Source organism: Oryctolagus cuniculus, chromosome 20 (assembly GCF_051225735.1).
Source record: "Oryctolagus cuniculus isolate XC-2025 breed Fujian yellow rabbit chromosome 20, ASM5122573v1, whole genome shotgun sequence".
Taxonomy (NCBI): Eukaryota; Metazoa; Chordata; class Mammalia; order Lagomorpha; family Leporidae; genus Oryctolagus; species Oryctolagus cuniculus.
The window spans coordinates 50,014,142-50,030,304 of NC_142886.1; the positions used below are offsets into that span (position 1 = coordinate 50,014,142).

The 16,163-nt window shown below is 55.4% G+C and overlaps 1 protein-coding gene across 17 annotated transcripts in view; it reads left to right on the top strand.

Moving 5' to 3' along the window:
- WDR20 (WD repeat domain 20) overlaps window positions 1-13,324 on the top strand; it is a 61,802-nt gene extending 48,478 nt beyond the window's left edge. For 6 of the 17 annotated variants that reach the window (XM_051834893.3, XM_008248674.5, XM_051834898.3 and 3 more), the window contains 2 exons: window positions 4,136-5,395; window positions 11,007-13,324. In XM_051834893.3, coding sequence (XP_051690853.1) covers window positions 4,136-5,395; window positions 11,007-11,096 — 1,350 coding nt within the window. In that variant the 3' untranslated portion in view covers window positions 11,097-13,324. Of the gene's footprint in view, window positions 1-4,135; window positions 6,048-7,561; window positions 9,535-11,006 lie in introns of those variants that run through there. The other 11 variants (XM_002721720.6, XM_008248675.5, XM_089322664.1 and 8 more) reach the window with 4 other exon arrangements.
- The last annotated feature ends 2,839 nt before the right edge of the window (window positions 13,325-16,163 follow it).

The window sequence follows — 16,163 nt, forward strand, 5'->3', positions numbered from 1 at the left end:
TCTTTGTAGAATTCCAAGAGTGTCTAGACTGATGATTATAAAGTCTAACAAGAACTTCTTGTGGCTTTGTCCTGAACTCTGCCCCCTCGCAGGTGTGAGGACATGCCAGACACACCAGGTAGGCCTCCATCTCCATGGCGTTGGAGAACGTCTTGACTGAAGGGCAGGCTGGGGAGGAGATGGCCCTGACTCCTCAGGTGGTGACAGGGTAGACTGTGTCTCCCCAGAACAGCTCCTGCTGCCTCGGGGTCCCAAAAGTGGGCGAGAGCAGGACCCTGGTTTGCGGCATTCTGGGAGCGCTAGTACAGAAGAGTGGGCGTGCATTTAGTTTGTTTGCTTGTTGCTGTTTTTCTTCGAAGGAAGTCTACATATATAGATCTATCTGATCGCTCTTTCCAGACACTTCCTGAGGGAGTGCAGATCTCCGCAGGGCCTGGGCCTGCGCAGAACCTTGGGCCACTGTCCTCTGCCTGTGGTTGCACTATGGCTTTTCCAGCAGCTGCTGTGGTTCTCGAGTTGTTTTAGTATTTTTGTTTAAATTTACACATGCATTATAAATGTGTATTGACCCCCTCCAGAGTAATTTTTTCCTGCTTGTTGTGTTGATTTTAGTGAGAAAAAGGGCCAGCGCCGTGGCTCAATAGGCTAATCCTCCACCGGCGGCACCGGCACACCGGGTTCTAGTCCTGGTCGGGGCACCGGATTCTGTCCTGGTTGCCCCTCTTCCAGGCCAGCTCTCTGCTGTGGCCCAGGAGTGCAGTGGAGGATGGCCCAAGTGCTTGGGCCCTGCACCCCATGGGAGACCAGGATAAGTACCTGGCTCCTGCCATCAGATCAGCGCGATGCGCCGGCCGCAGCACAGCGGCCATTGGAGGGTGAACCAACGGCAAAGGAAGACCTTTCTCTCTGTCTCTCTCTCTCACTGTCTACTCTGCCTGTCAAAAAATAAAAAAAAGGAGTAAAACACTTTCTTCCTCTTCTGTTTGACCCAACCCAAGCACTGTCCCATCACATCTGAAATCCAGTGGGTATCAGTGGAGTTGCACCTCCCACCCTGACCTTGGCAGCCAAGCAAGGCTGGCTGGCACCCTCTTCCCGAGAGGCCGCCTTGTGAGTGGCTCTGGCAGCTGGTCTCCAGACCTGGCTGACTTGTGTGTGGTGACAGGACAGTCGCCCACCTTGGGATCCAGGGACCGGTGCTGGTTTCCATTGGCACCATCTTCCCCATCCCCTGGCACCCTGCTGCGTCTCTGTGGGCTTGGTTCACTCCTGCCTCGCTTCCCGGACATCCCCTCAGCCTGCTCTCTGCCACCCTTCCATGGAGTCTTGGCTCAGCTGTGCCCAGTACCAAAGAGACCTTTCCCAGCCATCGTCTTTGAGGTTGGAACCACTAAACCCTTCCCCGGCACTTGGTTTTCTCTTGTCTCCCTGGTTGGTTTGTCCTCCACAGCACTTACTGCCATCAGATTCCATAAATGTCTCGGACACACCCCCTTCTGTGGAGGAAGTCTTGTCTGCTTGAACTGGTGTGTGTCGGTTCTTGGCATATGGTGCACGCTCAACACGGAGAGAACGGGATTTCAGGCAACTTTTTGACCTATCTGAGCCTCTTGTCCTTGAAGTAACAACATAGTTGAATCTACCTTCCTATAGGAGGCACTGTTAACCCTGCTGGAAATACAAATTGTATTCTATGTGGGAGGCAATTTGGCAGTATCTCAAAAACTAAACATACCTTTAACCCAGCTCTTCCATGGGGGATTTATGCTCCAGGTGTACTGTTCATGAGTGTGAGAGCTGCCCTTTGTACAGGGTTATTCAGCTCTTTGACGTTGGTCTACAGGATGTTCACATTCTTGAATCTCTGCAGAGATGACAAAGCATGAGGAGCTGTCTCTGTGCCCAGCAGGCAGATGTGCGAGGTGTGTCACTGAATGAGGAAGCAGAAGTGAGACTTGCACAGTCTGAAAAAAGAAGGTTCAATAAGCTTGTATCTGTGTTTGGCTTTGTACCCATGAAGACACCTAGAGAGAGCCAGGAAGCTGATTAACAGGGACTTGGGACAGAGTCCAAAATGCAGAGGAGTGTGTGTGTGTGTTTTTTTGTTTTGTTTTGTTTTTTGTTTTTTTGTTTTTAACAGTGAGAGAGACAGAGAGAAAAGTCTTCCTTTTCCGTTGGTTCACCCCCTAAATGGCCACTATGGCTGGAGCTACGCCAGCCCGAAGCCAGGAGCCAGGTGCCTCCTCCCGGTCTCCTGTGCGGGTGCAGGGCCCAAGCACCTGGGCCATCCTCCACTGCCTTCCCAGGCCACAGCAGAGAGCTGGCCTGGAAGAGGAGCAACCGGGACTAGAACCCAGTGCCCATAGGGGATGCCGGCGCCGCAGGCAGAGGATTAACCGAGTGAGCCACAGCGCCATTCCCAAGTATGTGTTTAAAATTTTGTGCCCATGAGAGTAACAGTGAAGTGATCTTGGATTTGAATCTGGTGAGAGGTTAGGGGCAGGCGTTGAGAGAGCCTCTTCCAGGGTACGGACAGCAGCCTGGCATCCCAGCGTGAGGCAGCTTGTGCAGGCCCACCTGGCAAGGCCGCTGTGGGTGCCCTCAGGCATAGCCACGTTTGTGTGAGCAGACATGCTGGGGCAGCCCGACAGCTCCCATGCAGAACCCACCGTCAACATAGCCCTGAACCCCAGCCACAGAAGCCCTGGTCAAGCCGTGTAGACTACCCCCTGATCTCTTGTCAGAGGGATTGAGCAGTTCTTACAGAGATCCTGCCAGAGTCCTGCTGGGTTTCTAGGTTGTTGGCAGTGACATAGGTCAGGTGCCTTTTATAGGTAGGTCACCAGGCAGGAAGGGAAAGAGGCAGAGGATGCAAATGTTGGCTGTGTCCCCAAGGGTGGTACCTGTTAATTTAAGAGCTCCAGGCCTGCCGTTAGGTGACAGTGAGCACTGAGTCCTGCTGCAGCACCCTGAGCCCCCTCAGCTTACCTGCTTTCCAGGGATTAGGGCCCTGTTCTTCCTGCCTGGACTTGCTGGTTAGCCTCCGAGAGCTAGTTTTCATGCAGTGAGTATGTGTGGCTCATTCATTTCTTCTTTTGTAGCCCTGCTTTTGAAAATCAAGTAATTTCTGTAATATTCTTAAAAAGATACAGCAGACACAAAGCCAGCTGGGCAGAAGGCAGCAGTGTTTCTAGGCAAGGCCCCCCAGTGTGCCCTGTGCCCCTCTGAAACGCAAGTCTGTAGAGAGTGCTGGGCTCCCTTAGGCGCTGTTCTGAGGTTGAACTTGTGAGTCTTGGGAACTTCTGGGTGACTTCTGCTAATGTGACTTTGAATCCAAGCCACCAGAGAGGGACCCTCTGGGAAGCAGCCATGCTAGACCTCCCTGGCACAAGCAGGAAGGGTACTGTGTGCCTTTTGGGATTTTTTTACTTTTTGCCATTCATTCTTTTGTTTTAAAGGCAAGACTGCTGATAAATGCCTTTTAGAGAAACAACTAGGACAGTGGACTAGGACTGAGCACAGGGTAGAATGCTAGTGATGATGGCATAATCTTGAGCTAATCACCTGGTTATGTCTAAACACCACCTCGGTCAAGAGAGGACAGCCAGTACACGTGCCGAGGCTGAGCCCGGGAAGGCTGCTCTGGAGCCCCGGATGCTGCTGGCACTGGCCAGAGCTGACCCCACCTCAGGCAGGCGCAGCAGGAGGCGGGTGCGGTGTGCACCTGACTCGCAGTGACAGTGAGTGCCGAGAAACCCGGGAGGCACAGCTTTCCAGTTGGGAGGCATGGCGCACTGCCTGAGGTCACCGTAGAGAGGTGCCAGGCCCAGAGCAGTAAGCCACTGATTCAGAGAGGAGGTGCAGCCCAGCTCTGGGACAGTGTCTGGCACGAGTAGGCACCTACTGCCGGAAGGCCGACTTCCTCTGTGAAGTCAGGTCAGAGGCTGAGCCAAGTGCGGTTCAGGCACACGCTGTCCAGAGCCTGGTGCCCTCCCGGCGTGGCTGACCGCAGGGTAGATGTGGCGTGCCTGGACGGACTCCTCCCGGCTCACTGAGAAGCAGACTCGTTTTCTTGGTGGAGAGCCGACTTTCAGACTTCTCTGTTGTGATAACTTGTTCTCCTTTGTCTTCACAGAGACTAATAGACAAGTCACGAGTAACCTGTGTCAAGTGGGTCCCCGGCTCGGAAAGCCTTTTCCTAGTGGCTCATTCGAGTGGGAACATGTACTTGTATAACGTGGAGCACACTTGTGGCACCACTGGCCCTCACTACCAGCTCCTGAAGCAGGGAGAGAGCTTTGCCGTGCACACTTGCAAGAGCAAATCCACGAGGAACCCTCTCCTTAAGTGGACGGTGGGCGAGGGGGCCCTCAATGAGTTTGCTTTCTCCCCAGATGGCAAGTTCTTAGCGTGCGTGAGCCAGGACGGGTTCCTGCGGGTATTCAACTTTGACTCGGTGGAGCTGCACGGTACGATGAAAAGCTACTTTGGGGGCTTGCTGTGTGTGTGCTGGAGCCCGGACGGCAAGTACATTGTGACGGGTGGAGAGGACGACTTGGTGACAGTCTGGTCTTTTGTAGACTGCCGAGTAATAGCTAGAGGCCATGGGCACAAGTCCTGGGTCAGTGTGGTGGCCTTTGACCCCTATACCACTAGTGTGGAAGAAAGTGACCCTATGGAGTTCAGTGGCAGTGACGAGGACTTCCAAGACCTTCTCCATTTTGGCAGAGATCGAGCAAATAGTACACAGTCCCGGCTGTCCAAACGGAACTCTACAGACAGCCGCCCCGTAAGTGTCACATACCGGTTTGGTTCAGTGGGCCAGGACACACAGCTGTGCTTGTGGGACCTCACAGAAGACATCCTTTTCCCTCACCAACCCCTTTCGCGAGCAAGGACACACACGAATGTCATGAATGCCACAAGTCCTCCTGCTGGAAGCAATGGGAACAGTGTCACCACGCCCGGAAACTCCATGCCCCCTCCTCTGCCGCGGTCCAACAGCCTTCCCCACTCAGCAGTCTCCAATGCTGGCAGCAAAAGCAGCGTCATGGATGGCGCCATTGCTTCTGGGGTCAGCAAGTTTGCGACACTCTCACTACACGACCGGAAGGAGAGGCACCACGAGAAAGATCACAAGCGAAACCATAGCATGGGACACATTTCTAGCAAGAGTAGTGACAAACTGAATCTAGTTACTAAAACAAAAACGGACCCTGCTAAAACTCTGGGAACGCCCCTGTGTCCTCGAATGGAAGACGTCCCTTTGTTAGAGCCACTGATCTGTAAAAAGATAGCGCATGAAAGACTGACGGTATTGATTTTCCTTGAAGACTGTATAGTCACTGCTTGTCAGGAGGGATTTGTTTGCACGTGGGGAAGGCCTGGGAAAGTGGTAAGTTTTAATCCTTAATGCTGCACCGGATCTAGACTTGAATAGGTAGTAACTGTTTTTTCTCGAGGGGGGGTGGGGTGTACAATGAATGTGAATGACACTTCTGATTCTTGATGTAAATCCAAATGCATCAGAGCCATAATTTTGGATACTGCATGCCATGTAATTCCGAATCATTTGATAATTCACCTGAGAGCATTTAAAAATATAATCAAGCGAGTTGCCAGCCAGGTCAGTCATCCTCTTGGGAGCGTAGAGTCCCAAGGCCAGCACTCCTGTGTCAGACTATTTCAGGTGTAGGAAAATCATGACAGTGTTGGGAAACGATGACTTTAAAATGCTACAATTAAAATCGATGCTTTAACTGGAATACTTTTGCTTAACTACTCCATTAGAGTATTGTACACCTGATCAGAGTGTGTGTTCAGTACAAGGGGCCGTTGCCATTTATAGTCCACTTTTTTATCTTAATCATAAAACTGTTTAGGAGTCTATGAAATTTAACGTTAGGGACAAAGCGTTCAGGGTTGATTGATATTATTTTTACATTGTTCTGGCAATCCACAGAAGGAGAAGAGCCTTAATTTTTAAAACCCATTTTAGTCATTTTATGACAATTAAAATTGTTTAATAAACATCTTTTTTCAAAGAAGCAGTTTGTAGAACTTTGATTGAGATTCTGTGCACTAAAGTCTTCACATGACCCAGAGTCTGGACAGAGAGTGAACTGTGGGCTGAGGTCGCCAACAGCTGTTGTCAGAAGTGCCTCTTGCCGCATGAGCCAAGACCTTTGACCTCAGATGCACTTTACATACTTTTTTTTTTCCCCAGTGAGAGAAGAGGAGGGTTCTTTGTATTTTGCTTTGTTTGGTTTTGTTTTTGTTTGGCGCAGCAAGACATGTGACTGCAGCCTGTGGCAGCGCTGCCTGACAGGCACCTGCTTGGGTTCAGTCCCCCACAGGGGACGCGCAGGGCAGGCTTTGCTGTCCCCTCTTCCTGGAAGGCAGTTGTGACTCTGCCATTACTCCTGGGACGCTGATGCTGCCCGGCACCTCTGCAGGGCCCCGGGGCCTGCGGCCGTTCAGGAGTGGGGCCGCGTGGCCTCCTCTGCCCCCGGGAGGCTGTGCTGCAGGACTGGGCTGGTTCCCTCAGGATCGCTGTCAGCCGCGGAGGGGCTTTTCGAATCCCAGTTTGCACAGTGGGTGAGGTGGGTCCTTGAGCTATGTGTTTTTTGTCAAGATGGTAATTCTTTGCTAACATACTTGGGCATTTAGGCTTGTTTTCTGTTCCGCACACCTTCGTAATCAAATAGAATAGCGTGTGCTGGTTCCAGCGTGAATGCAGAGACCTGGTGACTGACTGACTGACTCCTGTAGACAGAGCAGCAGCTTCGCGCCTCCAGTCGTGCGGGTCCGGTCCCCACGGTCTAGCCCCCGGCGTGTTGCCTTGGGAGAGCACCGCGGCCTCCCAGGTGCCTCTGGAGAACTTCAGTGTCCTACCCTGCCCGCCTTCGAAGTGTGGCCCAAAGGGTAACCGGTCGAAGGTAGCAGACATGGTCATCTTTGTGGACTGACTCAACCTGGGGTGCCAGATTGGGTGTCAGGTGGAGAGAGGAGGAGTGAACACTGCATGTGCGCTCTAGGCAGCTACATGGTTTTAGAAATCATATTTCAAATGCTTCTGAGGCATTGAGTATGCAGTTTCAAAATTCGGGACTTTGTATTTGACCTGAACAGGAGGTGGCTGACCCCAGGTAAGTAGAGTCACGGGGACGCTGCTGGTGACCCTCATTCTGAAGGTGACGCTCCTCAGGGTGCGCTCGTGGGGGCAGCACAGCCCACAGGGTGCTCGCGGGCTTCTGTCCCGTAGCCGCCCGCTGCCCTGCTGTCTCGGGAGGGATCTCGGGGGTGTGAGGACAGGGCGGTGGGGGGAGCTGGGAGGATGTGGGTGCGTACAACCCCCGCCTCCAGGTTACAAACCATGATCATGTCACAGTCTGGAGGTTTGTCCAGTCTGTTCCAGTTGATGCTGGTGTGTGAGAGATCTCTCTGGGGCCCCTCACTGTCCCCGTCCCCACGGCTCGGCGCCAGCGGAGGGCTGGGACCCTGCAGGGCCACATGCAGCATCCGCTCTGCCCCTCTGACTGCTGCCTCCTTTCTTTGACAGCCGGCAGAGCACTTCTGCAGGCAGGAGGACAGAGTGCAAGGTGTTCTCCAAGACCAGAACTAAGGTGCCCGGCAGCCGGAGAGAAGAGGGCCCTGCAGAGAGGGGCGGGCGGGCCCCTGCTTGGATGTGCTGCTGAGTCCTGGCTCCCACAGACCTGGGAGGGGTGGGGCGGGCAGGGCAGCCACGCTGGCTCCTGACCGCGGATGTGTGAGGTACAGTCAGTGCCACGCCACCTCCAGTGACTGCCAGGAGAACCGGGGGGAACACCTTCACAATTTTCTCACTGAACTTTGAGCTTCCCTGTGAGTTTTTCAGCTCAGAATTGAATATGGGTGAGAATATCTTTCTCTGACCTAAGCCTTGGAATAAATAAAACCCAGCAATTGGAAGAGGAGGCCGTCGTTCCTTGGTCAGCACTGCTTGGCCGTTGTGTGCTGAGCCGCGTACCTGGAAGGCTCAGACAGCAGTCAAGTGCAGTACCGCCTGACGGTCGTCCTGGGCCGAGGTGCTGGGGGCCCCTCGGCTTGCCCTGCCCCGGCTCGCCACTTTTAGACCTTCCGGTAGGTCCAGAGGCCAGCTCCACGTGGTCATTTCCAGCAGGCAGGCCAGCCCTCCCCGAGAGGCTAAAGGAGGGGGTGTGTAAGAGAGAGCAGGCAGACACCTTAAAAATACTGGAGCATTCGGGCTCTGACGTTACGTGCGTACGTGGTGGCACAGAGCCTGAGCTGTGTGCTGCTTGAATCTTGCAGCAGTTCGGAAGTGTCCTTGGAGCCGTGGGCCTGGGACTGAGGGAACTGCGCAGCTGATGGTGGTCTCAGACGCTCCAGTACCAGGAGGGGCAAAGCTCTGCCTTCTTCCAGCCCCACAGCAGGCAGCCCCTCCCCCCACCCCACTCCTGTGGCGCATCTGGACTTTTTAAGTATTAGATTCACCCTCAGTCCTGCCACGCACCTGCAGCTGAGTGCGAGGCCCCCTTGCAGCCTGCCTGGGAGAGGCCGTCTTTGCTGAGCGAGCTCAGTGTGAGGAGCGGGGGGAGCTGACCGCCAGCGATAGACACAAGCGCCGCGTCCTGTTCCTGCAGAAGAGCTGGAAGCAGGCTGCACCCGAGGCTTCTGCGGGGGAAGGATGTGTCTTTTCTGTGGGTGAGGGCTTGGCTGAGGGGCCTCCACGCCAGGGAACGCAGGGAAGGAAGCAAGTGGCTCGTGGCAGTGGCTGCGCCCGGTGTTGAGGTCAGCCCGCAGCAGTGGGACTGCACGCCTGTGTAGGCCTACGGGGCGCCCTGAGACACTGAGGGTTACCCTGGGCCACGGCAGGGAGCGGCCACAGGGCAGAGCTGGCAAGGCCTTTCCCTGTCCAGAGTGCCCCGCACCCAGGGCTGATGGGGACCTCAGGTCATGACCCAGACTGGTGACCGCTGAAAGGCACATGCGCTCACCCGTCGCCTTCGGGACCGGGCTCACGAGGAGCCGCGCCGGCGCCCTGCTCACCCACGCTGCGCCTGCTGCATCCACCTCGGGTCCTAGTCGAGTTGTTGTCTCTCAGTCTAAAAGTGTAAAAGAGAAACCCCCTGCATAATATGCAGAGCTCATTGAAGACTGTTACCTTAGGTAAAAACACTGTATGAAATTGTATGAATATTAACTTGCAGTGGAAATCAAAAGAAAAATCCACATGTATTTATTTCCTTTTTAAAATTTTCATCTTAACTTGAATAAATTTCATAAAGAGCCTTCCTAACATGAAATATTGGTAAATTTTTAACTCTTGCAATAATTAATGAAGCTTTAAAAATGTCAGTGTTGTTGCTTTATAAACTTAAGATCATGTTTCTGTTTCACTGCTTTGTTTTAGCTGTTCCCTTGTCACTGTCACAGCTGAAGAGGTTCACTACGTACTTGGTATTCTGACGTACTTTTTGAGGCTGTCCTCTGTATATTGACATTAAATAAACATGCGAGTGAATTGTAAATGTAGATAACTCTCAGTAATCATTTTCACATCTGAGCTTTAAAAAGTCTCAGTGAACCAAAAAGAAAAGCTTTCAACGCTGTGACGTTGAGGCTTGTACGTGTTTGCAGAACTAGAAGCCACGGAATTGCTACCTCTTAGGGCCGGTTCTGAGCCCCACAGCAGCAGCTCCCTGATGGCCGTGAGTGTCACGGGCACCGTGGCCGCACCTGTGCTGAGGCGGGGGGGCAGGACCGGAGCTGACCTCCAGCCCCAGCCAGCAGCGGGAGAGGGCAGAGGGCTCCAGCGGGCCTCTGCTGAGCTCTCTTCCTGGGCCTGGGCGGCTGCTGTGGTTTTAGTTGGGAACGCTTTGCCTGAGGCTTGAGATGGCTGTGGCGGCCGCCCTGGCCCAGACACCGGCCGAGCAGGCCGTCTCTGTCGTCTGCTGAGGACTGTGGTCCCTCCCTCTCCACAGGGCCCGGGCCCCCATCCCCGAGACCTTCAAAGTCACAGGTGATGACAGGGCTGCGCTGAGCTGCCCACGGCGCTCCCACGTGTCACTTCCTCCGAGCCCTCTCCAGGGGTGGGTTCCAGAAGCTTCCCTGTGGTCTGCAGCACCTCCCCCCCATGCTGAATTGTGTCCAGGTCGCTCTGCGCCCGGTTCTGCCTGACCCGTGGGGATGGGGTGTATTTTGCTCGCCCTGCAGATCCCTAGGTAGACAGCAAGGCATTCATTTTGCTTAGAGAAAAAACATGTTGATCTTACAGAAATAACGAGTTTGTACCTTCACAAAAGCAGGTAGCTCACCATTCTTCCACGTACCGCTGCCCATGGAAATAAGTGGTGGAGTCTGAATTGGTGGGTCCCCCCCCACCCCAAGCCACAGGCCTCTCTCCCCTCCTGTGTCCGAATTCTTCCGGTGAGGACAGCATGGACAGGGGCCTCCTGGAAGTGACTCAGGGTAGAAGGGCTGTAGGAAGAGGCAGTGGGGTCTGTTCCTCCTGCCCCCAGCCGAGGGCTCACACAGGAGTGTGCACACTTCCCGTGCGCCCGGGGCACTGGGACCCTTCCCTCTGCTGTTGCCCAGGGGCTGAAAGGACATCGCCGCTGGGCCAAGTGCAGGGCCTCCTGGGGAGCATGTGTGTCCAGGCTAGCGAAAGGGCACGGCCAGCTGCCCAGCAGGAGCCAGGGTGGCAGCGCAGGGCGGGCGGCACAGCCGAGCTTGGGCCGCACCCAGTCTGCTTCCCGCACCAGGCCCCTCTGCGCCTCGGAGTTCAGCAGCAGCAGCAGCTCTGGCCAGCTGCCCTTTGGCGCTTTCACTGGGAATTTTGTGCAGCGAGAGTGCTGGGATTATCGCGGGTTGGCGGTTCAGGAAAGCGCAGCCAGGGCCAGGGTTCTTAATGCAGGGGTGCGCCTGGCACACGGCTTGCACCGGGAGGGCCTCGGGGCCGGCCAGCACCGGGGCTTCCCATGAGAGCTTTGTCCGTCTGTCTGCAGGAGACCTGTCCAGGGCGAGCTGGCATGTTACTGCTTTACAGCCACGTGACCAGAGAGGCCCTTGAACATCCCCAGGATGGTGGGCGATGAGGCGGCCTCCAGCACCCGGCTGTCCCCGGAGGGTATGTTCCCTCCGCCCTGAGGGTGGGCCGGCAGACCAGGGGAGGGGAGCTGCTCACCACTAGAGCAGGTCCCCCCCACCCCGACTTCAAGCCACCTCTGTGCCTTAGATCCTTGCTGTTCACCACAGCAGTCACGAACGACGTGCGCCACGGAGCCCCCAGGGTGGGGCGGTCCGGGTCGCTGTCTGTGTCAGTTACTCGGCAAAGCTTTGCAGAGACACCTTAGTAACTTTCCTGTTGCTTATATGTGGAACGTGTTCGGTGGAGATGCTACAATTACTTCACCTTTGGAAAAGCTGTTCAGGGTGCAGCTTGCGTTCCCTCCCGGCCCCCGACAGCGGGGCCCCCCCCAGCCTGCGGCCACCACCTGTGACGGGAAGCCCCGTGGCCGAGGGGCGCCTCTCTGGCTGTCCCCAGGCTGGGTCGCAGGGAGAAACAGAGCACCTCCTGCCCCTGGTGGGAACAGGAGGGGCTCCTCATTTGGTAGATCTGAGTCTGCTTCTGGACGGTTGGAAAGGCAGAGCCTCCCAGGGGGCGTCCGCCTCGGGGCCCTGGCTGCCCGCGCTGCCTCCCCTGCCCGTCCCGGGCCTGTGACTTGGCGGGAGCGCAGGTGCACAGACTCCAGGCCACAGAAGTCAGGATGCGGTTTTGCCTGTCACGGGTCCCAGAGGAAAAAGAGCTCCCACAGATCCCACTGCAGCTGCCTGCTTCCTGGCCTTGTCCTGGTGAGAGTCCAGCTGCGAGGTGGGAAGTGTGCACAAGCCCCCGGAGAAGCAGCGAGGTGCAGGTCGATTTCAGGTCGCGGCCCCGGCAGGCTCCGCGGCGGACAGTGCACACACTCCGGTCGAAGCCCTCTCAGGACAGCTTACGTGCTGACCACTGCACTAAGGCACGGACACCAGACTGCTGCGACCCGTGCCTCCCAGCGAGAAGTGCGCACAGTGTGACTGCTCTGGGCTCTGGAAGGGGTTGAGCCTTAGGCTTGTCTAAGCTCGGGCCCTGAGGGGACAGGTCCCACCTGTTGTGACAGATGCACAGCCATCTGAATCGTCCTGGTCCCACCCTCTCTCCCCACATCCAGCCTCAGGGACTCCCCGTGCCCCGGCCTGGACCCTGTGCACCGGAGAGCTACGGCCAGAGGCTGCCACCTTCACGTGGCCACACAGAAAGCAAGAAGCCCAGGAGGAAAATGCCTTTTAAAAAGCCACTGGACGCTGTCCTTGGCAGGGCAGCCCTGGCTCCGAGGGGCGGGGTGCGCTGTCCACACCCTGGGCCAGTGAAATTCCAGAGGACCCAGGCTGCCCCGCCTCTTCTCCTGCGTGGTGCTGAGCTCCAGGGCTGGGGGCGCCCCGCGGTGATGCCTCTGGGTGATGCCTGTGGACGCCGGAGTCTGCAGCAGGGTGAGCTGTGGCGGCAGGGCTGCCCAGTGTCTTGCTGGATTAATGGAAACTGCTTTGTTCGCAGGGCTTATTGTCATCCCCAAGCCAGGCCAGTTCTCCAGGTGGAACTGTAGTGTAGAGACCCCGCTGCAGCTCGCACACTCCCCGGACGCGGCCTTGCCGGAGCGACGGTGGCGGAGCCGGCGCCGCGCGCCGGAGAACCTGCTTCCCTTTCAGACCGGGCTTTCGGAGCTGCAGTGAAAATAAGAAATGGCGTATTCTTGCTTTTTACCCTAAAACTCAATGTAATTAAATGTCACGTATGTGTGGAGTACAGGCCTGTGCACACAGTGTAACACAGACTGTCCCAGACAAGCGGGCCCCGCGGTTCTGCGGTTAGAGATAGGCCTTGGCCCTGTTTGGTTTTGCACTGCTTCTTTTTATACCTGAGTGGTCAGGACAGCCCAGCGCGCGTGCGGAGCTGTCACTTTCTGACCTAAATGTGTGAATTCAGGAAGACGGATGCTGCAATCATAGATTTTAAAAAATTGTTTGCACTTAAAATAGTTTAGCGCTGATAGAAAAAGACTTTGCATTTGGGTGTGACGGACTCACGGCCCTCGCGCTGTGCAGGCGCCCTTTTTATGTGTTGACTTTATTTTAATACTGTGGTTTCCAATGCAATGAACTCTGTATTATATGTATAAATAATGTAATTCTGCAATTGGGGGAATAGTTACTCCACTGATAATTTTCATCATTTAAGAGTGATATTTCTAATTCACAAAAAATTAATATTAAAACTATCTTGAATATACCACTTGTTTATCTTCGTGAAGTTGGCTCAGTTTTTAACAGTGTTTTTGGTTAATGGAATTACCCTGACCCTTTTCCGCCGTGTTCCTGGAGGGCTCCGGAGGTCAGTATCAGGTTGAAGACCACGTGACTGCCCATCCGCAGCCACGCAGGGCGGCCACGCTGTCCACTGCTCACTTTTTCTCAGCTTAGCGTCCCATTGTGTGTCTCCGAGAGCCCGTGACTCCGTATCCCACGGTTTCTGACGGTGAGTAGGAAACGGCTCTGTTACGTGCTGGGAGACGTGAAGCAGCGGCGGGGACTGCCCGCGGGCTGTGCGCAGGTGCCCTCTGCCCGCCAGCTCCCTGGAGCCGAGCCCAGGCCCAGAACGCGCCAGCCGGCGCCCAAGGCACAGCGCTCTGAGGGATCTCGTTCAGCTTGGGGCACCTCCAGGTCGTCTCGGGCCTTGGAGAGGCCTGCTGGGTGTTCGTCATTTCTGTGAATGGTCCACGTGGAAGGACCGGTCACAGTCGGGCCCCGGGGGCTGACCCCGCTCCGTGACTCCAGCTGCCCCCAAGGCCTGTTCTCTGGGACGTGCCCTGTGGTGTGAGCCTTCCAGAAAGTGAATACGAAATACTAAAGTCTCAGTAACAAAAACTGGTTTCAGAGTCCAAGAGTTCCGTGCCCACTGCTTCAGTCCCCAGATGCGTGGGGCTGGGCCGGGTTGAAGCTGTGCCACACACTCGATCCGGGTCTTTGATGTGGGTGGCTAGGACCCAACTCCGGTGTGGGACGCCAGCGTCCCAAGCAGCTGCTTTTTTTTTTTAAGTTATTTTATTAATTTTAAATTTACAGAGAGAGAGAGAGAGAGAATTGGTCTTCCATCCACTGGCTCACTCCCCAGATGGCTGTAACGGCCGGAGCTGCCCCGATCCGATGCCAGGAGCCAGGAGCCAGGAGCTTCTTCCAGGTCTCCCACGTGGGTGCAGGGGCCCAAAGACTTGGGCCATCTTCTACTGCTTTCCCAGGCCATAGCAGAGAGCTGGATTGGAAATGGAGCGGCCGGGACTAGAACCGGCGCCCATATGGGATGGCGGCGCTTCAGGCCAGGGCGTTAACCCGCTACGCCACAGTGCCGGCCCCCCAAGCAGCTTCTTAAGCACTACAAATGCACGCGCGTCAGCAGGTTCTAATGAAACCGAGCTCATGAAACACACTTAGGAACGGGCTTCCTGCCGACACCAGGTGTGTGCACATTTTAGGCGGCTGACTGCCGACTGCAGGCTCTGTTCCGGGTGTCAGGGACCCCGCCCGTGCGGGGCCAGATGCCTGCAAGTGAGCCACAAATGCCTTTGGAAATCACGTCTGGAACTTCCCCTCTAGCCATCCCCTCACTCATTCTGTCTCTTCCTGTCTGGAGGAAGCCACAGGAGGGAATCTGACTGACAGCAAGGCGGGATTTACCTGTGTGAAAATACTGGACTTGGGGCCAGCGCTGTGGCGCAGCAGGTTAACACGCCCTGGCCTGAAGAGCTGGCATCCTATACGGGCACCGGTTCTAGTCCCGGCTGCTCCTTTTCCAGTCCAGCTCTCTGCTATGGCCTGGGAACGCAGTGAAAGATGGCCCAAGTCCTTGGGCCCCTGCACCTGCATGGGAGACCGGAAGAAGCTCCTGGCTCCTGATCAGCGCAGCTCCGAACATTGCGGCCATCTGGGGAGTGAACCATCTGAAGACCTTTCTTTCTCTCTCTCTCTCTGCCTCTCCTCTATCTGTGTAACTCTGACTTTCAAATAAATAAATAAATCTTTTAAAAAATATATTGGACAGCTGGAGTTGGCACTGTGGTGTAGCGGATAAAGCCGCCGCCTGCAGTGCCGGCATCCCATATGGGCACCAGTTCGAGTCCTGGCCGCTCCACTTCGATCCAGCTCTCTGCTGGGCCCCTGCACCCACGTGGGAGACCCAGAAGCTCCTGGTATTGGATTGGACCAGCTCCGGCCACTGCGGCCATTTTGGGGAGTGAACCATCAGATGGAAAACCTCTCTCTCTTTGGAACTCTGCCTTTCAAATAAATAAAAATTTTTTCTAAAAAAAAATAATAATACTGGAGTACTAGGGGCCGGTACTGTCATAGTAGATTAAGCATCTGCCTGTGGTGCCAGCATGCCACATGGGCATCGGGTCGAGTCCTGGCTGCTCCACTGCCCATCCAGCTCTCTGCTAATGACCTGGGAAACCAGTGGCAGATGGCCCAAGTGCTGGGGCCCCTGCACCCTTGTGGAAAGACCCCTGAGGAAGCTCCTGGCTCCTGGCTTTGGATCGGCACAGCTCCTCCGGCTGTTGTAGCCATTTAGGGAGTGAACCAATGGACTGAAGACCTGTCTCTCTCTCTAGCTCTTTCAAACAAATAAATTTTTAAAATACACATTTACATATTGGAGTGCTGCTGCTCCACTGCAGTTGCAGCTCCCTGTCAATGCGCCGGGAAGGTAGCAGGAGACAGGAGAAGCACGTGGGGCCTCTGCCACCCACACTGGAGACCAGATGGAGTTCCAGTTCTGGCTTTGTCCTGGCCCAGTAACTGCTGGCAGCCATTTGGGGAGTGAACCAGAGGCCAGGAAGTTATCACTGTGTGTGTCACTCTGCCTTTCAAATAAACCAATCTTTTTTAAAAATGTAGGGCTAGCATTGTGGCTCAGCTGTGTAGCATCCCATGTAGGCGCTGGTTCAAGTCCTGGCTGCTCCATGTCTGATGCAGTTCCTGCCAATGCACCTGGGAAAGCTGAAGGTGACCCAAGTACTTGGGCTCCTGCACCCACATGAGACCCGGACATGGAGTCCCAGGCTCCGGGCTTTGGC